This window comes from Prenolepis imparis, unplaced genomic scaffold (assembly GCF_030444845.1).
Source record: "Prenolepis imparis isolate NDT839.2.m4 unplaced genomic scaffold, iyPreImpa1.0 SCAF_16, whole genome shotgun sequence".
Lineage (NCBI taxonomy): Eukaryota > Metazoa > Arthropoda > Insecta > Hymenoptera > Formicidae > Prenolepis > Prenolepis imparis.
The window spans coordinates 205,608-231,235 of record NW_028141174.1 but is presented as its reverse complement, the minus strand read 5'-3'; the positions used below and the strand labels follow the sequence as shown (position 1 = coordinate 231,235).

Sequence of the window (25,628 nt, the reverse complement as noted above, 5' to 3'; positions counted from 1 at the left end):
AAATTAAAGTAGATTTTCTAAAAAAGTATAATTTCGTAAAAGGAACGTTCGTAAAGCGAGAAGTTGTAATATATACTATATATGTATAATATATATATTACAACTTCTCGCTTTACGAACGTTTATTATATATTATTACATATTAAATTGCTTTTATGGAAAATTTACTTTAATTTTACTTTTTGTTTTCACTATTCGAAAGAAATCTGAAAAGAATGTTTATTTTTGCGAAGAAAAGTTCGTAAAACAGGGAATATCTGTGTACGATTGATGCTATTCTTTATCTTGACCAATAACATATTTTATTGAATCAACAACATATTTGATTGAATTAATAATATTTTCTTTTTATCCAATGCGATATCTTTTTAATATCATCAAATGTTATATTGAGTTATATAAAGATATAAATTAAAATTATTTTACGTTTCGTTTTTTTGTTGCAAAATGTGCTTTGCATTTTTTCATAAAAATTATTCTTGGTCCGACACTTGGTATGATTTCTTTTAATAAATCATCTGTTAGATCTTTTATTAAATGTTTAGTAATTCCATGTTCTAGAACATTTTTATAAGTATATTAAAAATAACAGAAAACAGGATAATTTGATATTTATATGATTGATTGATTATTGGTATGATTATTTATATGATTCACTTTTCATCGGGATATAAAAAGTGTGAACATTAAGAAACAAATTATGTTTTACCTTGAAAACGCTGAACAATGCATGCGTCTATTCCCCATTCCTGAAAAACGGTTCGCGTTACTTCATCTGCCATATCGAAATATCACAATCACTAAATATCACAATCCAGTTAAAATATCAAAATCACTCTGCACTAAATTTTTTTATAAAAAGCACTATTTTCGTAGTGAACTACTGGCGTGTCGTAGTGAATTGGCGCAAACACGCTTCCTCAGATATGTCTGCTCGACGATTGAAGAAACAGAATAACGTTGGTAGAAACAATTAAAGCAGAGAGCATAAAACAAAAAATTATCGCTCAGCGAGAAAATACTTTTTGACCCAATGACATATTGTGTCCCTGAAATGCATATGCAATTTTGCCAATTACATATTTATTAGTAAAAAAATTAATCTGATTTTGAATACTGTAATTGATACAAATAGCTATACTGAGAAAAAATCTATTGATTCAATAGCATTTATGTTATTAAAAAATATTTCATTGATTCAATCACAACATTCTTAATATTATTATATAGGAAGTTTAATTCAAGAATTACGTATATATTAAATGAAAAAATAAATGGCAATATGAGCCTGGCGCTGTTGGTAGGGCGTAGAATTTAATATAATACAACATATTGAAATAACATTGTGAAATTTATTCTAAAAATTCTTACGAAATTAATTAACGCTTGTTAAATTAAATATTAAAAATTATCGCGGACGTTTCGGACCCCTCTTAGGGCCATCTTCAGCGCATATTTAATAACCTTTACAAAATAAATTAGGAGTAATAAACGAAGTCACCGTAAATCGTTCGGTCCGAAGAAGTAGCACATCTTTTGTTTTAATTCTTATCATCCGTCCGTTTCCAATTACATTTTTCCAAGGTTGGTGAGCCAGGAAACTATGAATCGGGGATTCCGTGATGAAACACTGTGTGATACATTTAAACGCAACATTCTATAAATACACAGTATTAATAAATAATAAATAAATAAATGTGTTCTGATGTTATAGAAGTCGGCCAATAGAGCCAAGCGCGAAAATTAATTTTTAATTTTTCGGAACAGTATCTCTTGGTTTGAGATCACTGAGTTCCATTTGATTAATTATCAATTAACCTCGTACTTACAATGGAAAACACAGTATTAAGTTATTAACCAAAGAAGAAAAATAGATTTTTTCCAACGAAGATGTAATCGTTAAATGAGAAGCTGCTACTCACTTTCAGACCGGCAACATATGCAACCGCAGATGTTAAATTATATACTAAGAATATAAAGGCTCGATATATATCAAATATAAATATTAAATTATATAGTCTATAGTCAATAATTAAAAGTACAATGTAAAATTGATCGCATACATATTCAAATTATAACACAGAGCTATTTTTACAAGGTGAAATTTGTAGTAACATTGAGACTAATCAGACGTTGATGGTATATAAATAGGAGGATTATTTTTTCATTTAATTTTAGATTAAAAAAGCCATATATTATTAATTTTGTTTATGTATATATGTTTCAAACAATACAATGGTACAACATATTAAAAATATTTTTTAATCTAATGTTATATTAATGTTAGTTATGTAGATATATTTTTTAATTTTTCTCAATATAGTTATTTGTATCAATTACAGTATTTCAAAATCAGATTAATTTTTTGCTACTAAATATCTAATTAGCAAAATTGTATATATATTTCAGGAAACAAAATATATCACATTGGATAAAAAAATATTTACAATATGTTGTACCATTACATTGTTTGAAACATATATACGTAGTTCTTGAATTAAACTTCTCATATAATAATATTAAGAGCATTGTGGTTGAATCAGTGAAATATTTTTTAATAACACAAATGCTATTAAATCAATAAGTTTTTTCTCAGTGTAACTATTTGTATCAATTACAGTATTTTGAAATCACAAATTTTTTTGCTACTAAATATCTAATCGATAAAATTGCATATGTATTTACGAAAACAAAATATGTCATTGGGCCAAAAAATATTTTCAATACTATTGCATTGTTTAAAACAAATATGTAGTTTTTTTTATTAAACTTCCTATATAATAGTATTAAGATCGTTGTGGTTGAATCAATGAAATATTTTTCAATAACACAAATGCTATTGAATTAATAACTTTTTTTCTCAGTGTATACATACGAAATACATTAATGAATATACGTATTACGTACCATAATGCATATTCAAATCACGTATATAAAATGTATAAACTAAGTTAGTTAATTTGATTTGTATTTCGCGCCGTACACGATACGAGTTGTTCGCGTCCGCATGGCGCTCGTTGGACATTAACCGGATGGCGCTAGCGGAGACTTCCGTGCGCGTTCACGAGGCGAGACGGCCATTAACACAGAGACTCTCTCAAGACGCGGTCAACAACACGCGCATTGTACTAGTAAAGAACGAATAAAGTGTATAAGTGATCAGATCTCCCTGTTGTGAATTTATTAAAGATAACCGAGAGAATCACAGAATTCTCGACCACGCAGCTTTCGAGCCAGAATAACCGCGAGCAAGTGTGGAGGACGGCAAAGTCCAGCGTACAAATACGCTTCAATACATTGGTCCTTCGAGCCGGATGGTCCTTTACATCCTCAAAAAAGGGGATCTGAGCACATCATCGAAAACATTCGACAGTTCCTCATCAGAGGATTCCCGAGCACGCCAGTGTTAGCATCGAAGCATTGTCGTCGAAAACTTCGACGGCCTCCTCGCCAGGAGATTCCCGGGCACGCTGGTGTTCACATCGAACACGTCGCCGAGGGCATTTGACGACCCACACTCATCAGAGAATCGCCGAGAACGTCAGTGTTCGCATCAAGGAGTTGTCGCCGAGAGCACTCGACGACACCCATCGTCAGAGGATCTCCGAGCGAACGCACCAGGGTCAACACCAGAAAGCCTACGAGGACATACGGCGTTCCTCTCTCTCTCTCTCTTATCATCAGAGGATTACCGACCGAGCCTTTCAGCGCCCGCGCTAGGATATTATCATTAGGGCATTTCCCGCCCATTATATTCAGGTAAGGGTGACTATTCACAGTTGTTGCCAATCAAACCTCGCGTATAATTCAGACGATATTCATACAGTATGTCGAACGAACAAAACGCGGTGGCGCTCAAGAGAAGGCGCACGTCCATTAAAGCGTCGTGCACACGAATTAAGACATATGTAGATTCAATGCAGTCAGTAACACCCACAGTCATAGCTCAGCTTGAAGAACGTAAATTAAAACTAAACGAATATTGGTCGGAATACAGTGATGTGCAGTCGCAGATTGAAGTAATAGAAAACGAGAGTAATGACAGCGCGGTATTTGAGGAGGCATTTTATAACCTGTCAGCCAGAATTCGCGAAATACTACATCCAGCGTCGTTAACACGTAACATAGTTTCTTCGCCATCATCTTCGCGCGCGTCCGATCAATCTCAAACTCAGCTTAACGTACGACTGCCTAAATTAAACCTGCCATCGTTTTCTGGCAAGTACGATGAATGGTTTCCGTTTTTCGATTCCTTCAATTCTATAATACATTCAAACGTAGCACTCAGTAATATTAAAAAATTGCAGTATTTAAAGGCTTCTGTGTCAGGTGATGCTAGTAAAGTAATCAGTTCATTAGAAATAGCTGATATCAATTATGAAGTTGCATGGAATCTTCTCAAGGAACGTTATGAAAACAAACGCATCATTGTTCACACTCATATCAAGGCTATGATGAAATTACCAACGATGGTCAAGGAGAATTCCAGTGAGCTGAGACAAATTACTGATGGAGCGATCAAGCACATACAGGCTCTTCAAGCTTTGAGCCGTCCTACCTCACAATACGGGACGACTTACTCACATACATTTTGAGCTCAAAATTGGACGCGCTCACTCTACGAGAATGGCAGTCCTCGTTAGTCGGCACGGATCCGCCCACATTCAAGCAGTTTACTGAGTTTATCACGCGTCGTTGTCAAATGCTCGAGGCCTCGGGCAAGGCCATTGAAGTCGCCTCAAGGAGTCACAACAAGCATTCGCAGCCCAACTCTAAGCGTCAATCCGCCTGTGTTGCAACAGTCAAGGCCAAATGCAACTATTGCAGCGGAGATCATCCTATATATTATTGTAAGGATTTTTTAGCATTGTCGACGTCGCAAAGAATCGCCGAGGTTCGCAAACGTAAGATATGCAACAACTGTCTACGTTCTCCGACCCATCCACCAAACAAATGTACATCGAGTGGTTGCAGGGTCTGCAAGGAAAGGCACAATACATTACTACACGCAGGCGCGGACACCACGGAGGCTAACAGCGTTCCGGACAAAATGTGAAAACAGAAAAACCACCGACGACAGTAGTTGCCCAGGCTTCAAATCATACTACTGGAAATCACGTCATGCTATCCACGGCCATCATCGATGTAGTAAATGGAGACGGGTCCCTAACTCCATGCCGCGCGCTTTTAGATTGCGGCGCTCAAGCAAATTTTATATCAAGGGAGTGCATGAACATTCTCGGATTAAAACCGCTACAGCGCAAGGTATCGATTAGAGGTATAAGCGATGCAGTCGTGAAATTGTCACAAGTAGTCATTATAACGCGGAAATCGCGCACAAGCGCATATTCCGCCACCATTGAGTGTGTTGTTTCAGATCAAGTCACAGGTAAGATCCCAGGATTCTCCACGAAAAAGGATGCTTATTTAATGCCACGAAACATCAAGTTGGCAGACCCGCAATTCAACGTATCGTCAAGGGTCGACATGCTCATTGGAGCGGAAATATTTTGGGACCTGCTGTGCGTAGGACAAATCAAGGCCACTAATGATCATACATTGCAGAAAACACGTCTGGGATGGATCCTGGCGGGACGCATCGCTAATAATAAAAAAATAGTCCAAGGGCTACATACATTTCACGCCGCTGTCATCTGCGATCCGCTGCATGAACAAATAGCTCGTTTTTGGCAGCTTGAGGACGTTGTCACAACAACTAATCGTACAGCCGAGGAAACTTCATGCGAAGAGCACTTCTTGGAAAATGTATCTCAAACCTCCCAGGGTAGATACGTCGTCAAACTTCCAGTTAAGGAATCAATAATTTCAAAGCTTGGAGAATCAAAGCAAATAACTCTAAAACGCTTACAAGGAATGGAAAAGCGATTTATTCGGAATCCTGACTTAAGAAATCAATACAATCAATTCATGGCGGAATATTTAAAATTAGGGCACATGAAGAAAATGGACACATCGCACGAAGAAAGCAAGAGATCATTCTATCTACCCCATCATTCAGTCTTCAAAATCTCAGATTCATCATCAAAGATACGCGTCGTATTCGACGCATCGTGCAAAAGCAGCTCAGGAACGTCTTTAAATCAAGCCCTAAAGGTCGGACCAGTCATTCAAGAGAATTTAGTATCTATCATGATGCGCTTCCGTACATTTGCCTACGTTCTAGTCGCTGACGTAATAAAAATGTACCGGCAAGTTTTGGTACATTCTTCGCAAACCTGCTTACAGAGGATATTATGGCGCAGCGATCCTAAAGGAGAAGTCGAAACTTACAAGCTACTTACGCTCACATATGGCACAGCTTCAGCTTCATATCTCGCAACAAGTTGCCTCAAGCATCTAGCTGAACAATACTCTTTAAGCTATCCAGTGGGATCACTACATGTTCAACGTTGATGATTTGCTTACAGGTGCCGACACGGTACAAGAAGCATGCGAAATACGCGACGAATGCATTCGGCTACTGAAACTAGGGTCATTCGAGCTGAGCAAATGGGCGTCAAACTGTCCCGAGTTAGTAGATCAAGTAGACGAGGTAAAAAACGAATCAAGTATCATCAAGGATGGATCAAGCTCACGCGTCTTAGGCATGCAATGGAACCGAAACCTGGACACATTTCATTTTGCATACGATCCAGACGTGGTCTGCGGCACTATAAACAAAAGGACTATATTATCAGAAGTTTCAAGACTATTCAACCCCTTAGGCCTTCTAGGGCCGGCCGTCGTTATAGCCAAGCTCATCTTACAAGATCTTTGGCAGTCCAATCTCGACTGGGACGAATCCGTACCACAAGACATGCACACTCGTTGGACCAGGTTAGTACTCTGCGTTGATACCACTGCTTAACTGGCAATCTCCAGAAGAGTCAGATTTAGTGCAGATCCTCAAGACATTCAAATACATGGATTTTGTGACGCCAATCAACGAGTCTACGGAGCCTGCGTATACATTCGAACCAAGATCGGCCCCTGCGAATACCGTACTGAACTACTCAGTTCAAAATCACGAATAGCTCCTTTGAAGGCGGTCTCATTGCCGCGATTGGAGTTATCGGCGGCATTATTGCTAACTCGACTAATGTTGAAGGTCAGAGCAGCCATAAACACAACGAACATTCCAATATACATGTGGTCAGATTCAACGATAATCCTCAACTGGATATCTCCACCCTCCCGCAAGTGGGCTACGTTCGTTGCTAATTGAGTGGGTGAAATTCAGAGATCAACCCAGCCGGGCGATTGGCATCATGTGCCTTCTGCCAAAAATCCGGCAGATATGCTGTCTCGGGGAGTCGAGCCGCACGATTTAATCACCGCAAGCATGTGGTGGCATGGTTCCGACTTCTTGGAATTAGGTGAAGAGCACTGGCCAAGCAGTGACATCAATCAAAACCACGAGGACATGCCGGAACTACGAACGATCCATACCGCCGTTGCCGTGGTCGATCATAGCATCGTCGATGAGCTGTTAAGCAAACACTCCAGTTTGGGCAAGGTATGCCGCATTATAGCCTACTGCTTGAGGGTTGAGAAGGCCAAACCCAAGCCAGCCATCGCGTTTGTGTCACACGAAGAAATCACTTCGGCGCTGCACGCTCTATGCAAGACAATACAAGCAAGCTCCTTCCCAGAAGAGTACAAGGCATTGAGCAGCGGTAGATCCATCAGTCCAACTAGCAAGATTCTCTCATTATCTACGTTTCTGGACAATCACGGCCTAATCAGAGTAGGAGGCAGGCTAAATAACTCAGATTTACCTTTCAGTGCCTGTCATCAAATTCTTCTGCCGCGGAATCACGAAATAACTAAGCGAATCATAACGCAGGAGCACGTACGAAGTATGCACGCGGGAACTCAAGCAACTATGGCAGCAGTCAGACAACAGTTTTGGCCTTTATCATTACGATCATCGACGCGAAAGGTCATTCAAAAATGCGTAAGGTGCTTCAGATGCAAACCTTCTTTGTCCGAGACCATTATGGCACCGTTGCCTCCAGGCCGAGTCAAAATTTCGAGACCATTTACACATTGCGGAGTCGATTACGCCGGTCCGGTAATTATCCGAGAAGGAAAATGACGAAACGCGCGAAATCACAAGGCATATATCGCGATCTTTGTCTGCTTCGCCACCAAGGCAGCTCACATTGAATTAGTCAGTGATTTAACTTCGGACTCATTTATAGCCGCGTTAAAGCGTTTTGTCTCGCGGAAGGGCAAGCCATCACATATGTATTCCGACAACGGGATTCACGTTCGTGGGTGCCCAAAATCAGATCAAAGAATTTTACGAATTTATTCACGACAAACAAATACAAGAAAACGTAAGGCAATTCTTGCGCGATCAGGATACCTCATGGTTCTTCATTCCCCCCAACGCTTCCCTTTGGTGGTTTGTGGGAGGCGGCCGTAAAATCCGCAAAACATTACATGAATAGAATAATCGGGAGGGCTCATTTAACCTTCGAAGAACTATCTACAGTTCTGTGCGAAATAGAAGCAATATTAAATTCGCGTCCGATTACTGCATTGAGCGAGGATCCAAATGATTTGAATTATTTAAGCCCGGGACATTTTCTGATTGGCACAACAATGAATAGTCTCCCTTGTCACGACTTAAAAGACGTGAATGAAAATCGGCTATTACGATGGCAGAGAATAGAACAGTTAAGGCAGCATTTTTGGTCGCGATGGAGTTGCGAATACCTCCACTCGCTACAGTCACGATCTAAATGGAAAGTTAATAAAGGTACTCAATTAGAAACACATCAACTCGTACTCGTAAAACATGAGGATTTGCCTCCATTGTGTTGGTCGTTAGGCCGAGTCTTAGAAGTGCACACCGGAAACGATGGTGTTGGGCGAACAGCTACAATTAAAACTGCCAAGGGTCAATTAGTGAGGCTGTTGTCAAAGCTTGCGATTTTACCCGTGGAAGTTGTTGCAGAACCCTAATTTAAGTTAATATAGTGAGTACCTATCAGTTCGCGTTTAGTCATATAAGTTTTTCTCATATTAAGCTGTATTTAAGTGCATTTTATTTTATAATCAACGGTGCCAGCACATGTTTAGTTATTGGCACTAAGTTGAAAGTAAACCCTTTCAAAGAGGGCGGCGTTGTATAAGCTAAGTTAGTTAATTTGATTTGTATTTCGCGCCGTACACGATACGAGTTGTTCGCGTCCGCATGGCGCTCGTTGGACATTAACCGGATGGCGCTAGCGGAGACTTCCGTGCGCGTTCACGAGGCGAAACGGCCATTAACACAGAGATTCTCTCAAGACGCGATCAACAACACGCGCGTTGTACTAGTAAAGAACGAATAAAGTGTATAAGTGATCAGATCTCCCTGTTGTGAATTTATTAAAGATAACCGAGAGAATCACAGAATTCTCGACCACGCAGCTTTCGAGCCAGAATAACCGCGAGCAAGTGTGGAGGACGGCAAAGTCCAGCGTACAAATACGCTTCAATACATAAAATGTATATACATTTAATATTGTGCACTGTATAAACATGTGAAATACATTAATGAATATACATATTACATACCATAATGTATATTCAAATCATGGATATGAAATGTATATACGTTTAATATTGTGCACTGAATATGAATATGAAATACATTAATGAATATACATATTACGTACCATAATGTATATTCAAACCAGATATATAAAATGTACATACATTCTACATACAGGATATTATTTTCACATAATGGAGACAAAATGCATATACATAGGATGTTCGATGTTATGTGGATGTGTTATCTAGTGTGTTCACAATATATCCGTTTTATATGTAATATTCAATTCCATCTAAAGTAACTGCATATTATGGCATCGTTTGGATCCTTTTTCAGTTAAAGGAAACATTTCAATTAATCTGAGATTATTTTCATCGCATTTTAATATTTCATGGGATTAATAAATTTGTTAAACTATATTAACTCACTTTTAGTTAAAAAAATGAATTCTTTTGAATTATAACATTTATATATTATTAAAGCTGAAATTTTTTCAACTAGATTTTAGAAAAACAAACAAAAAAATTATATATATTCTTCAATTAAAATTTAGATTTTCGAATAGATTTTATTTAATGAAATAGTCTTAAAATATTATATATAATTTTATATAAGTAGTGATACTAGGAGAGTTCTAACAACGGGGCAATGGGGGGGGCGGTGAGTGGCGAGGGGAACCCATGGCGCGGGGGAATGACGTCACGCGGGGGGGATGCCGTCGCGCGGGGAGGGGGAATGACGTCACGCGGGGAGGGGGAAGCGTTCGCGAGGGGGGCCGCGGGGAGGGGGAAACGTCCGCGAGGGGTCTGCGGGGAGAGAGGAATCCGCGAAAGACCGCGTGAAGCTTTGTGGGCGAGGGGTCCGCGGGGAGAGGGAAACCGCGAAAGATCGCGTGGAGCTTGATGGGTGAGGGGTCCGCGCGGAGAGAGGAACGCGAAGGAGAGCGCGAGGCGAACGCGAGAGAGAGATGACGCACGCGAAGGAGAGAGATAGCGGTCGCGAGATAGCGCGAAGAGAGAGATAACACAGTGACAAGATGACGCGAGGCGTTCGCGAAGGAGAGAGAGGTAACGCGAGGCGCATGCGAGCGCAAGAGAGAAAGAGATAGCGAGATGACGCGAGAGAGGTAACGCGGCGAAGGAGAGCGAATGAGAGAGGCGTTCGCAAGAGAGAATTTTTTTAATTAATATTTTTAGGATGAGGAAGGGGAGAGAGGAATTTTAAAATAAATACATTTATTTAATAATTTTAAAGGAAACAAGAGGTAAGGATCTTATTCTAAAGCAAATAGATTTTTTTTGTTTTTTAAATAATTATATTTGATAAGTGTGTGTGTGTGTATGTATTTACAAAATGTGTGTGTGTGTATGTTGTAAAAATATATAATATAAAAATGAAAATATAATAATACAATAATAATATAAAAATATAAAATATACAGGGTGTAACTAAACAAACGTATACGAAGCACACCATCAGGTGCAGGACAACAAACTAAATCGAAAAGTCCTGAGCCATTTTTTTATCTGAGCTTTATTTTTTACGCTATAAATTGTTAAAGTTTGCCAATCAGCGCGTGGCTACAACGAAAGGCAGCGTAGGCGCCGCCTACTGGGTGGGGAGCGCGGGATCGGAGAGTAGCGAGACAAAGTGGAGCGAAGCGAATGTAGCATGTCTCTGCTCTTTTTTGTACGTTTTGCGTAGCTCTTAAAATTTGATTATTCTCGATACTCTCGGTAGTGTGGAATATTTAATTTTTCCATCTCGTTAGCTGTCTCCATATTTGTGTTTAGAAATACTTTTTCTTTGAAGAGAAAGGTCATATGAGTTGTAGTCCGGAGATCGAGCAGGCCACGGACTAGTACTGAATCCTTCCCATCCTTGAGGAAAATTTTTATCGAAGTAATGGCGGATGATACTTTTGAATAAGATTCATTGAAATTAATATTTCATAGATATATCATGATTTTCGCTGAATATTATTTAAATCTAGTAAAAACCAAATTATAGAAGTTGGATTTTGTATGTCGATAAATGTACCTTTACAAGAAACATTTTAGGAATGTTTAATATCCACATTCTCTTATCATTATCATTACTGCAGCCATTTGGAAATCTATTTCTTACTCGAATGAGATCTTTTCAACATCGAATTCCGTAAATATTTGGTATGGATTGCCGAGAAATCAAATCGTAAGTAGATATTTTAAACTGAAATAAAATTAAAATTTAATTGTAATTTAAATTAATTAAATTGAAACTATTTTTATTGTTTCCTTTTTAATCATTTCTCTAATGTAACTTTTTTTATTATCTTTCGTCAGTCTATCGATTTGAATTATTTTTTTATTTAATCAATGCAATAAACATTTTCTTTCTAGAAAAATAATGTGTAATCGTTATATTACTGTTTACTTTTATTACTAGTATTGTTCCTATTGAATTATTTTTCCTATTGACATAAACTTATTGACAGGACTTAGATCGAACTTTTTATATTATCACGCTTGAACTCTCAAAAGTAGTCTCGATTTCTTACAAAATAATCTGCCAGATTTGTTAGTTCCGGCAGAGAATAATTTAGAAGAAGTAACATTAAATAGATAAGCTACGATATTCATGCATGATGACGCACTTGTCCATTCTGCACGTAAGAATTATTTTTATTATAAAAATATTTATTTTGAATATGTATAATATATCTTTACTCTTATTTTATTATTATTATATTTATATTATTATTTATTTTTATTTTATTATTATAAAAATGTTTATAATTATTATTTTATTACGTAGTTTAATAGAATCTATCGAAATTGTGAAGATCGCTATCTCAGTTTCAATACTATATTATACTCTTAGGGCTTAATTTTTATATCATGTTCACACATCAAGACTAAAAATCTTAATAAAAGTAGTCATTACTACATACATATGTATTATAATGTTTTCATACATGAAGAAAGTTTTTTTTTGTTAAATATGTTAAAAATAAAAACATACTTTGCGCTTAAAATAAATTTAATATTTAAGTCCAATTATCGGAACCACTTTTAATATTAATTTTAATGAATCTTATTCAAAAGTATCATCCGCCATTACTTCGATAAAAATTTTCCTCAAGGATGGGAAGGATTCAGTACTAGTCCGTGGCCTGCTCAATCTCCGGACTACAACTCATGTGACCTTTCTCTTCAAAGAAAAAGTATTTCTAAACACAAATATGGAGACAGCTAACGAGATGGAAAAATTAAATATTCCACACTACCGAGAGTATCGAGAATAATCAAATTTTAAGAGCTACGCAAAACGTACAAAAAAGAGCAGAGACATGCTACATTCGCTTCGCCCCACTTTGTCTCGCTACTCTCCGATCCCGCGCTCCCCACCCAGTAGGCGGCGCCTACGCTGCCTTTCGTTGTAGCCACGCGCTGATTGGCAAACTTTAACAATTTATAGCGTAAAAAATAAAGCTCAGATAAGAAAATGGCTTAGGACTTTTCGATTTAGTTTGTTGTCCTGCACCTGATGGTGTGCTTCGTATACGTTTGTTTAGTTATACCCTGTATACAGCAGCGCGATGGTGGCTGCGAGCTGGTAGGTGTCGGCGGACGTCGGCACGATGGTGCAGCGGCTGTGAAAGGCTCCTGCATAACAGAAAAAAAATTTTTTATTAATTAATTTAATAATTTTTAAAATTAAAAAGAAATACTTACAATATAGTCTCGGTTTTCATATATGTGGCTCCTCAATTTAAATTCTTTGTCCGAATTTTCTATAAAAAGCCATCACATTTTGATAGCGACGTTGAAAACACGCGATTCGGTTGTGTTTAGATGATACGATGCAGTAACATATGTCAGTTATTAATTTCTTTTCATGAGATTGCAGAAAATGGGTCACATCTCTTGCTTGAGGTTTTCGCAAACTGAGTTCGCGATTTCTTAAAAATTGCACAATCGAAGTTACTGGAATGTTCTTCAATCTTTCATTTATAGCACAAGTTATCAATTCACAATCTATAAGTGATTCGCTATTAAACATATTACTATCACGTATCGCCTTTGCGGCATTGCTCACATCGCGGATATTATCACATTGTAAAATATTTTCAAATTGCTTAAATTTTTCATTAACACTATGAGTATTCTCACACAGCCAGGAATACATATGATCAATACATTTTTCGAAATCGAATAAATGTAGTAACGTTGATGGTTTCATGTACAAAGAATTATCAGATGATGTAATTTTTATAATTTTTGAAGTATACATGTTAACCGCTTCGAGTGTCAGATCACTAATCCATAGCGGAGTTTCAGTTAGCTGCTCGTTTCCGCATTAGAGATTTCCATGTTTCAATGGGCAATATTATTTGATTGCCTCGATTATCACCGAGAGCCAATTCCACATAGAATATTATTCTGACGCTGATTCCTATTTCCAAATATTTGTATGATGTTGGGGTTAAGACGTATCTTCTTCCAAGTATACGAGCCGCACGATGAGATGAAGCGCTACAAAAATTTTATTGAAAATAATTATTTAACAAAAAAAGTTGTTTATTGAAAAATTCATTTAACAGATAATATTGAAACTTACTTGTCACATTTCTTCTTGCACAAAACATTGCTCTCTTGTACTGGAACGTAATAATTCATGCTGGCGGAGTACATTTTAAAAGAACCTTTTCAGTCGAGTGATCAATGTGATACTAAATTATTTTTAAATTTTATCCATAATATCCATTGTGATGGGGTGGGGATTATTGCTGATCCGATATTATTTTCAACCAATCAAAGCACCGATGCACGGCTGCTGCTATGACATCATCCTCAAATGAAATGTCAGAATTATTGTCAAGGTTAAAATGTGCAAAATGCAACATATTCAAAATTTTCAAGCGCCGATGTACGGCTGCTAGTGAATCATCCTCAGATGAAATGTTAGAATCATTGTAAAGGTTAAAATGTACAAAATGCAACATATTCAAAATTTTAAGCGCTAATGCACAGCTGCTGCTATGACATCAGTCCCAGGTGTTCAAAATGCAACATATTCAAAATTTTCAAGCGCCGATGCGCGGCTGCTATGACATCATCCTCAAATGAAATGTTAGAATTATTGTCAAGGTCAAAATGTGCAAAATGCAACATATTCAAAATTTTTAAGCGCCGATGCACGGCTGCTATCACTTTGAGATGAATCTCGCGAAATGTGCTAAAATGTATCACGAGCGCCAATGCACCGGCTGCTGTCATCCCCCAGGTGTTCACAATTAGTTGATTAGCAAAATGTGCAAAATCGCAATTTTCAAACGTAGCTGCATGGTCGCTATGACATCATCCTTAATGAAATATTAGACGCAAAATGTATCAATTTCAAGGCCGATGAGCCGCACGTGACAAAATCGCAACATACTCGAGTTTTTCAAGTGTCAGTGATCAAATAAAAATGCTGATAAGGAGGCATACTCTGTCAGTATCTTTGTCAGAGGTTCAAGAAGTGCATCTCGAGTAAAGAAATATGGCACAATTGGAAGCAAGTTTGTTGGAGCAATCAGCAAGGGTGAATTCGGTGGAGGAATACATTGTGTGGGAGCAGCAATGTGACCAATACATCAAATCATTGCAAGAACAAAGCCGAATCAAACGCCCACGATTAGCGATTGGAGTTCGACAATCACTTGTCGCCCAAATTGCTCGCCTAGAAGGGTTGAAAAATTTGGTACGCCGACGTTTCATACACACAAGTGCCGGATGCAGTACGCAAGAAAACAGATTATTTTGGCGTTAAATTGATGCAGCGTTTGAAAGTCGAATATTGACTGGTGCGGTAATAAACTATAATCACATCGAACCTCATCAATTTCTCGAAGAAGCCAAAGACATTGAGATCAGACACATGCAACAAGTTATGCAAAAACATTTTAATGTGAAAGTGAACACTGTGTTTAATGGTGAGTTCGTGTCGGGTGATAAGCGCGCCAATAAATCAATTAATACTAAAAACTATGAAATCTTTCGCACGTCCAACCTACGCGAGTGGTACGAACATCGGATTATCGAACCCACATTGGCATCTCTCGAAAAGTTTCAAGAACGTAATAGTGGTTGGGCATTGTCGCGGATAATTGATTTGATTGTAAATATAAACAAGTATAATCCAATGCGTGCGGAATGCCACATTAAATTACCGCGAGAAATAATGATGAAAACAGCGGTGGTGAACGTGCAATCAAAAGAAAATGCATGTTTCGCGTGGGCTGTGGTCGCTGCACTGTATCCCGCCGAAAGAAATGTGCAACTAGAATCTTCATATCCTCATTATACGACAGTACTCAATCTCCAAGACATTGAGTTTCCGATGACATTAAACCAAATTAAAAAGTTTGAACTATCAAACAACATTTCGATAAATGTGTACAGCATCGAAGAAAAGAACATTGTCTCGATACGTCTCAGCGAGCAGAAGAAAGACAAGCATGTCAACCTACTTTACGTGGAAGATCACAACAGCGTAGGTCATTTCGCGTGGATCAAGAATCTCTCCCGGCTCATGAGCTCACAACTGAGCAAACATAATGGTCAAAAATATATCTGCGAGTGGTACGTATATTTATTGCAATAAAAATATATATTAAATAATCATAAAATATAAAATTATAATTTTACAGATGTCTGCATTATTTCGGTTCGGAAGACAAGTTGCAGACACATATGATAGACTGCGGAGAGATGAATGACTGCGCTATCCGATTACCGAGCGATAAGGACAAGTGGCTCGCGTTCAACAACTTTAATCGCAAAGAGCGACTTCCTTTTGTCGTATACGCCGACCTCGAATGTGTGCTGACAAAGACGAATAAGAAGGAAGAAGAAAAGAATTTATATCAACATCACCAAGTATTTAGTATAGCATATTATGTACATTGGTCATATGACGATTCATTATCCGAGTATTATTCTCGTCGTAGTGTAGATTGCGATTCGTGGTTTTCCGAACAACTACAAAATTTAGCGATACGCGTAAAGAATATTTTAGCAACTAACGTCCCCATGATAAATTTAACATCATACGAGTGAGAAAAATTTCATAGTGCGACGCATTGTCATATATGTGGGAAACCATTCACGCAAGATGATAAGCTTCTTGCAACGTTATACGACAAGAAGCGATATGTGATACACTACCGCAACCTGCAACAATGTATGCGTCACGGTCTTCAAGTTGCAAAATACATCGCATAATACAATTCGCGCAATCTCCATGGCTTCGAAATTATATCGAACTTAATACGCAATTTAGAACGCAAGCAAAAAATGATTTTGAAAAAAATTTATATAAATTGATGAATAATGCAGTATTCGGCAAAACGATGGAAAATGCGCGTAATCGGGTTGATGTAAAACTTATCACACATTGGGAAGGAAGATACGGTGCAGAGGCAATGATTGCGAAACCAAATTTTCACAGTAGAAGTATCTTTTCAGAAAATCTAATCGCTGTCGAATTACGCAAACTCGAGGTAAAATTTTATAAACCAATCTATGCCGGCATGTGCATATTCGACATCTCCAAAATGTTTATACGAATTTCATCATGAGTACATGTCACCGCTGTATCGTGACAGATGCCGGGTAATGTACACCGACACAGACAGCCTAATATACCACATCGAATGCGAAGATGTGTACGAGAATATAAAGCGCAACCTCGACAAATTTGATACGAGCGATTACACTGCGGACAATGCGTACGGTATACCGCTCGTGAATAAAAAGGTACCCGGTCTAATGAAAGATGAAAACAACAGTGTGATTATGACCGAATTTGTAGGGCTTAGAGCAAAAATGTATGCCTTACGAGTGGATGGCAAGAAAGATACGAAAAAAGTAAAAGGTGTCAAGAGTAACGTTGTCGCGAGAACGATAACGTTTGATGATTACACGCGGTGTTTGAATGAAGAGATTGAAATGACACGTAGTCAGTCATGTATAAGATCGAAATTGCATGAAGTATACACCATTTGCGAGACGAAAATTGCTCTAAGTCCTCACGATGACAAGCGGTATATCATACCTGAAACCACTGATATATTACCATGGGGACATTATAAAATACCATTGTAAATAATATTTGTTGTAAAATATGTATATTTTGTATAAATATGTATATTACATGTATATTTGTATTTATTTATAAAATTATTAGATAAATATTTTAATATATTGTAAAATAAACAGTGTATAGATATTTTAAATAAAAGTTTATAATACATTATTTTTATGAATCCATGTGCAAGGTTTATCCAGTCCCAACCATTTCACATAAACGTCATCACCTTTTTTCCGCAAAACCTTTTCCACGAGATATACCAATCCGGGTTAGCGATATAGTTCGTATTCGTAGAATCCCCCTGCGACGGGATCTCCGCGCACATCTTCGAGTATATATGTCGCGGGATTAGATTTCTGTACTTTGACAATTTTTTATATTTCGGTAGTCCAATTTGGCGTGAAATGTTTTTCAAAGATGGTCTTGAATTTACTCACGCGTACCGAATCGCCTACTTTGAATCTTGCCGGAGCAGCAATTTTTACGTTACTATATACCGTATTTAAAAGTTTTTCGGCGATCGCAGGCGTAACATCGATAGGTTTCATATCGATAGTGCGATGTTTTCGCGCATTGTACTCTGCAACGAGTCGGGACAGCGCGTCGATCCACTTGTAATTGCCATTAAGTGTAAACATTTTCCACATATTGTTCTTTAAAGTACGATTAAATCATTCCACCACTGAGGCTTTCATAACAGAATACGTCGAGTAATGATTGATGATGTGTTTTTTACGAGTTTCTGCACATTTGCATTGTAAAATTCTTTTCCTCTATCGGTTTGTATGGTAATTATGTTTCTCGGACATCTCTTGCTATCTCGAATTATCTCGGCGATAGCGTCAGCTGTTTCGCTTCCGCTCTTATTCTTGAGCGGTACGGCCCATGCATTCTTGCTCAACACATCGATGACGGTGAGTATGTAATTGTATCCTTTGTTGACTCTTGCATAAGGACGCATCTCGACCACGTCAGCTTGCCACAGGTCGTCGTATCTACGTACTATGACGCGCCTACGCGGAAAATTTTTTCTCGCTGGAGCGTGCAATTCTTCCACGAGTAGCTGCTTTTCAGAGGTGTTTGATCGAGGCATATTTGTAATAATGTGATATAATTTCACGTACAGTTCTTTATGTATCTTTTGATGTAGTCTGCGTTACAACCATTTTATCCAGCGTTAATAATAGCGCCTGCATATTCCTTTCAAGCCTGATTATTTTTTTCTCAATTTTTTTCTGTTGATCTCTCAAAAGCTTGACACTCGCTTCGACATATCGTTTGTTGGCTGCATCATTATCATCTTCCGGTTGCGCTACACGTCGTATCTTGCGCGACCTTGCGTCATAGCCGGAGGTTGTTAGACACAGAGTGTTATCGCGCACGTAATTTCTTAGTAATCCATTCCATTGATAATATGAATTATTATTCGACGTTCCAAGTGATAATCCAAATTTATTAATCGACATTTCGATACCACTAATATTAACAGACTGACTCGTATCGTGGATGTATAACTTATTTTATAATAATACCAGCTTCGTAAAGTTCCTTGATAATCGACAATATTTCATTGCCGTGGGCGTTGTTGCCGGCTTGACGTGAAGCTTCGGGCAATCGCAGATGATCTACCAACTCGTTGGGATCATTCCAATGCACGTAATCAATCTTATTATTGTTTAAGGTCATAGCACGCGGTATACCTTTTCCAGATTTTTTATCAGAGAATAATGGTGCGATTATATATTTATATTTGTATCCCTTGTTACCTAATACTGGCTGATTCACATTACCATTTCGTCTGTGCGCATTTGTTCTTATTAATATACTTTTGTAGTTCTGTAAGTCATTTGCAGTATATATTTCATCGTCGGGAATTCTCTTGAAAACCAACTCGTAAAGACCTGCTGTTCCAACGTATTTTGATCCATCGATAATTATATTATCATTTTTATCCACATCGAAATTTTTATTACCGAGCGTCATTCCTTTGTCGATAAATTTGACACCGTATACATAATCCATCTTGGAATTTTTATCTTGACTCAATATAGCTGCCACATATTTTTGAGCAAGTGGACCCAGGTGATTTCGCAATGAATTTTGACCCTCAGATGTTTGTAATGAATGTTGAATTGATGTCACAAGCGATTCAGGTGAAGTCTCGAAAATTTCCTCGATAGACGTTTTATCATGCAATAATTGCCTTGGTTGTACATCTTGTATCGGAGTAGAAGTAGTTGCATCCAATAATTGTTGCATTCGCCTGCTTTTGATTCGCTTTGGAGTAGAAGTTATACCGCTCAATGATATATTTGATCGCTTTGTTTTAAACTCTTTTTTCCCTCCGAGCTTACTCGATGGTTCAATCTTTTCTTCACCAGACTCAACACCTACTGTATTTTCAACAAGCTGTTTCAGAGGTTCAGAGATTGGTTTAAAATGCCTCTCCAATGCATCGTCCTCTTCCATTTTACCAGTTTTCAAGAAACGATATTTTTTACGGATTGAATCGCTCGTTTTCGCAATCTCTCTCACAATCTTTTCACGATCGTTATTCATCATGTTGCAATTTAGACGTTGCTCGATCAATGTGTCGAAAGCGACTAATTGCTTTGCGGTATTGCAAATTCATTAAATCCTTTTCTAAATAGTCCATTAGTCAGCGGACTGTCCTTGTCAATCGCCGCGAATCCATATTTATGCCGCCAACATTTCTGGCAAAAAGCGCGAAAATTATCGTAAGACATATCTGTATTTACGTGATCGTTGTACACATGTTTCAAGTTTGTCCCATCTTGTTTAAATAAAATTAATAAGTTTACATTGTCACGTATAAGATGCTTGGGTATCTTGGGATACGTTTGACAAAGATAGAAACAGTCGACGCTCGAGTGTCGTCCCATTGCAAAGTACTCTCTTATCATATCTTGCTTGTCGCATGCCACGTCATCAAAGATAAAAATGGAATTCAGAAGCGCCTCACTCGGTGGAATGACATCGTTATTATTAGAGAATGTAAAAAAACCAATTTCTTCTATCGGTGATAGCAAATTTTCCAAATATTGATATTTCGGTTGTTGAAGCGATTTCGAGTAAACGTACATGTTCTCGAAGCGAACACCATACGGGCTTTCTATCAAACTAATCAACGTGTTAGTTTTACCGCAATTCGAGGGGCCGCAGATGATACCGCGTATAGTATTTGGTAGCATGTTTCCATGTCTGCGTATTTCTTTATCCAACATTAACCGTGTTTTATCATCGAAATTTATAACTTTGATTATCGTCGATTGCTGAACGAACCGCATGTTTTCTCTCGAATGAATGAATGAGTCATGGAGAGTCTATTTATAGCTGCGCGGAACCATGAATCGCTCAGTACCGAAAAAATGTTTGTTCTGCTAACAAGTGCTTCCGATATTCACGGTTTAAGCGCCGAACAGCTGCAATTTGTGCCAAAAGCATTTTTATTGCGATATGAAAATCACATCCACTACGTGTGGGACAAGCTTCCGGAACACATAAAGGCGGATCCAGAGATTCAGACCTGTCGCCGCTGTTTCAAACATTACAATCGACCATTGGCAGCAAACGCACATCGACGGTCCAGCGCCGATGATAAAGGATTGCAGCGAATGTCAACGAAAATAGGTAGTGGTCTCTTTAATCGCGCGATAAACGCACTTCCGATCGAATTCCATATCCCCGGCTATCAGTTTTGCGGTCCGGGGACTCATTTGGAAAAGCGATTGGCTAGAGGTGATCGAGGTATTAATCCATTGGATGCCGCGTGTCGCGAGCACGACATTGCATATTCTCAAAGCAACGCTCTCAGAGAACGACACGTTGCTGATAATATACTCGCTGCGAAAGCGCGAAAACGTATTACTGCGAGAGATTCGACTCTTGGTGAAAGAGCAGCCGCTACGACTGTTTGGGCAGCTATGAAAGCAAAGACAAAATTCGGTATGGGGATGAAGACGAAAAAATCTTCGAAAAAGAAGAAGAAACGAATACTGCCTGTGGCAAAGCGTGGTGGTATCTTGCCAATTTTACCATTGTTGGGAGTTCTCGGTTCGTTGGCCGGTGGACCAGCGGGAGTCTCAAAGGCTCTGAATGATAGCAAGGCTGCGCAACGTCACCTTGAAGAAATGCAACGTCATAATCGCGCTATGGAAGGTCGTGGAGTTTATCTCGCTCCATACAAGCGTGGACAGGGATTCTCAACTAAGAAAAAAAACGTCAAAAAAAAACGCTAAAAATGCCTGTGGGTGTAACAACTAATGTACAATTGCAACAACTGGCAAGACGTATGCGTATACCATTCTTTAGAGGTGTTTTCATGCGCAATAATTTACCGATAAGCGGTATACGACAAAATGAAAGCGGTATTGTAAATTTGGATGACGTTGATGGTTCCGGTACCCATTGGGTAGCATATGTAAAGAGAGGAAATCGAGCAATATATTTCGATAGTTTTGACAATCTTCAACCACCCAAAGAATTGGTGCAATATTTAAATGTTACGAAAATAAAATACAATCACACATCCTATTAAAATTATAATCAGAATAATTGTGGACAATTGTGTTTACGATTTCTTCAAACAACTGATATAAAGCCTGTCAATCCATCATTCACGATTCAGTTTGACAACATGTCGCTAACACTAACGTTGACTGGCAAAAGTAGCGTTCTCGCTGTAAGCTACTTTCCAGCTATAGATTTATCGAATGGTGATTATGAGCTCGGTTTGACAGATTTTGAAACTTATCATACGATACCGAATGTAAATTCTAAGAATAATAAATTTTACTTTGATAACGATGACAAGGAAATTACAATACCCGAGGGATCATACGAAATACAAGCTATAGATGAGTATCTGAGACCTGCAATTTCACAATATCCTTCCAATAAAGAGCAGAATGAAGATGCAATAGTGCTTCGCGCCAATCATAATACTCTAAAGAGCGAAATCAAATGCATCTATAGAATAAATTTTAGTAAACCAGACAGCATAGGATCGCTGTTGGGATTCTCGTCGAATCGTATATTGCAACCTCACAAATGGCATGATTCGGATTTACCTATAAATATTATTAGCGTGAATATTATCCGTATAGAATGTAGCGTCACCACTGATGCGTACATTAATGACAAGCGCGTACACGATACATGAATTTTCACCGAGCGTGCCGCCAGGATATAAGATATCGGAAACGCCTGCACAGATCATTTATCTCCCGATCGTCGTACGGAGCATTACTGATCTAACGATACGCATTGTTGATCAAGAAGGACGATTGCTGGATTTTCGAGGAGAGGAAGTTACTGTAAGATTGCACGTACGGCGTCGACAAAATTAGCGTGTGATGCTCGTGCTAAATGATACGGAGCACGTGAGAGACAATGATTTTACGAGGGACATTACGAGGGATAATACTTTTGCGAGAGCAGCTGCGGCGGCGGCAGTGAGCGACAATAATCAGAGATCTCTTTACACTACAAAGAAACTCAGCGCATTGAATCGCGAATTTTTAAAATCATTGGGATTCATCGTACGAAAAGATGATATTTTGAATATTGGTGGTGAGCCAGTCTTTGATGATCGTATCGTCAAGGTTGAGACACATACGTACAATCCATACGCCAACTCATCGCTTGGACATAGCGATGAGATACGGATACCTATACACCACCAGGATTTGTACACGTTACCGTGCGAAAGCTTTCTGTATGTTGAGGGAAAGTTGACGGTATCTAAAATAGATGCAAATGAAACGCAGGTATTGGCAAATAACTGCGTTGCGTTCATGTTTGATGAAATTCGATATGAACTCGATGGTGTGGAGATTCATCGCAACAGAAACGTTGGAATAACTTCAACGTTGAAAAATTATGTCTCTTTAACTACCGAGAGAAGTAAAATCTTGAAGAATGCCGGGTGGGATATGACGCATAATGGATCATGTGGTGATAGTTGCATGTTTAACTTTTGCGTACCGCTCAACATGCTGTTGGGATTTTGCAAAGACTACAAGCAAGTTGTGATTAACGCTCGCCATGAATTAATTTTGATACGTTCGCGCAAAGACAACAATTGTCTGTATGGACGTGCGGAAGCTGATATTGAATTGATCAAGATACAATGGCGTATGCCGCATGTAATATTGAACGAAATCAATAAACTATCCTTGTTACGAGCATTGGAAAGCGGGCGATTCTTAAACATGAGTTTTCGCTCTTGGGATCTGTACGAATTTCCGCTGTTACATAGTACGACCAAGCATTCGTGGATTGTGAAAACCGCCTTTCAGCTGGAAAAGCCGCGATATGTGATCCTTGCACTGCAGACTGGTAAAAAGAATGTTATGACAAAAGATAATACTACATTCGATCATTGTAAATTAGCCAACGTTAAGCTATATCTAAACTCGGAATCTTATCCCTACGATGATTTAAATTTAGATTTCGATAAAAACAGATGGTCGATTCTGATGATATGTACTCTCGTTTTCGCAAATCTTATTACGGGTGTTATATTGAGAATGTACTAACTATCGCAAAATTTCTACATTGCGGTCCTCTCGCAGTTATTGATTATTCGCGACAAAATGAATCTGTCAAAAATTCTATCGTGGACGTGAGAATAGAATTTGAATGTAAGGATGATGTACCGGCAAATACTACCGCCTATTGTCTCATTTTGCACGATCGTGTTGTCGAATATTGTCCGTTGACTAACATAGTTCGTAAAATTACTTAACCAGCATTTATCCTACGATATAAAAGATTGAGATTTTTAACAATCGATATCAGTCGTCCAACATTCTTGCAACAATATGGTTGTACCAACGTTTGTGGATCTACAAGGATTTATTTTCAATAAACGGTTTATTGTGAAGGAAGCGGCGATCCTCAGAAGAGAATTCATTGTTTCACATTATTTTTTCGCATGCCCCGTACCATGGGGTGTGCTCATAAAATCGGAGAGAAGTAAAGCCTCATGGTTGTCTCGAAATCATCATGGATTGCAATGGGTAGATGGAAACGTTCCATACAGCATGGCTCAGCGTTTGATTACAACAGCTATCGCTGGTATGATACAAGAAGAAGAAGAGTCATCCTCTCTCGTTTACGTAAAAGACCATGAAAAGCGAGAATGGTTGACCGATATAATGAACGATGCGAGAAACGGTTTCATTACTGAGACCTTGGATGCAAACTATGAAGATATTCTCCTACCTTAAACAACTTAGATACTACCTATAGCCTACGTTGCGATAAACATGTAAAAAATTGCGCTTTAGAAAATGTATTTAAAATATTTAATTGGTGGTCAAATCATCGCAATGATTCGCCATACCCTTTTTTGAATAAATTAATATTAAAATAATATTCTCTTTGTTCTCTCTCTCCTTTTCCTCATATGCATACAAGAATTATATGTCCGCACGTGCTCGTATTAATTTCAGTATGCGACAGCATTCTTATGTTATAATTTTTAAATGTAGTCGATTGAGGTTTGAATGTGGTTGATTGATGTTCGATCGGGGTTCGAAGGTAGTTGATTGATGTTCGATCGATGTTCGAACGTGGTTCGAAAGTGGTTCGAAGGTGGTTGATTGAGGTTCGATCGAGGTTTGAAGGTGGTTGATTGGTGTTCGATCGAGGTACGAACGTGGTTCGAAAGTGGTTTGAAGGTGGTTGATCGTGGTTCGAAAGTGGTTCGAAGGTGGTTGATCGAGGTATGAAAGTGGTTCGAAAGTGGTTTGAAGGTGGTTGATCGATGTTTGAACGTGGTTCGATCGAGGTTCGATTGTGGTTCGAACGTGGTTCTATTGACGTTCGATTGTGGTTTCAATTTTAAATATTATTCATATGCTTAATCTCATCATGGAATCTTTGTCTCGGACCATCTGTTTTCTTATCTCATGTACCGAGTAAGCGTTCAAGC

The 25,628-nt window shown here is 38.3% G+C and overlaps 2 protein-coding genes and 1 pseudogene across 2 annotated transcripts; 2 read left to right on the top strand and 1 right to left on the bottom strand.

Moving 5' to 3' along the window:
• Positions 1-5,229: 5,229 nt before the first annotated feature.
• On the top strand, positions 5,230-7,221 carry LOC145946442 (uncharacterized). The gene is made up of 4 exons (XM_083056055.1): positions 5,230-5,278; positions 5,378-6,343; positions 6,429-6,837; positions 7,035-7,221. The coding sequence occupies exons 1-4, from the start codon at positions 5,230-5,232 to the stop codon at positions 7,219-7,221; spliced, it is 1,611 nt and encodes a 536-aa protein (XP_082912181.1).
• A 121-nt stretch (positions 7,222-7,342) lies between these two features.
• On the top strand, positions 7,343-8,098 carry LOC145946441 (uncharacterized). The gene has a single exon (XM_083056054.1). The coding sequence runs from the start codon at positions 7,343-7,345 to the stop codon at positions 8,096-8,098; it is 756 nt and encodes a 251-aa protein (XP_082912180.1).
• Positions 8,099-13,056: 4,958 nt separating this feature from the next.
• LOC145946440 (zinc finger BED domain-containing protein 4-like) overlaps positions 13,057-25,628 on the bottom strand; it is a 35,157-nt pseudogene continuing 22,585 nt past the window's right edge.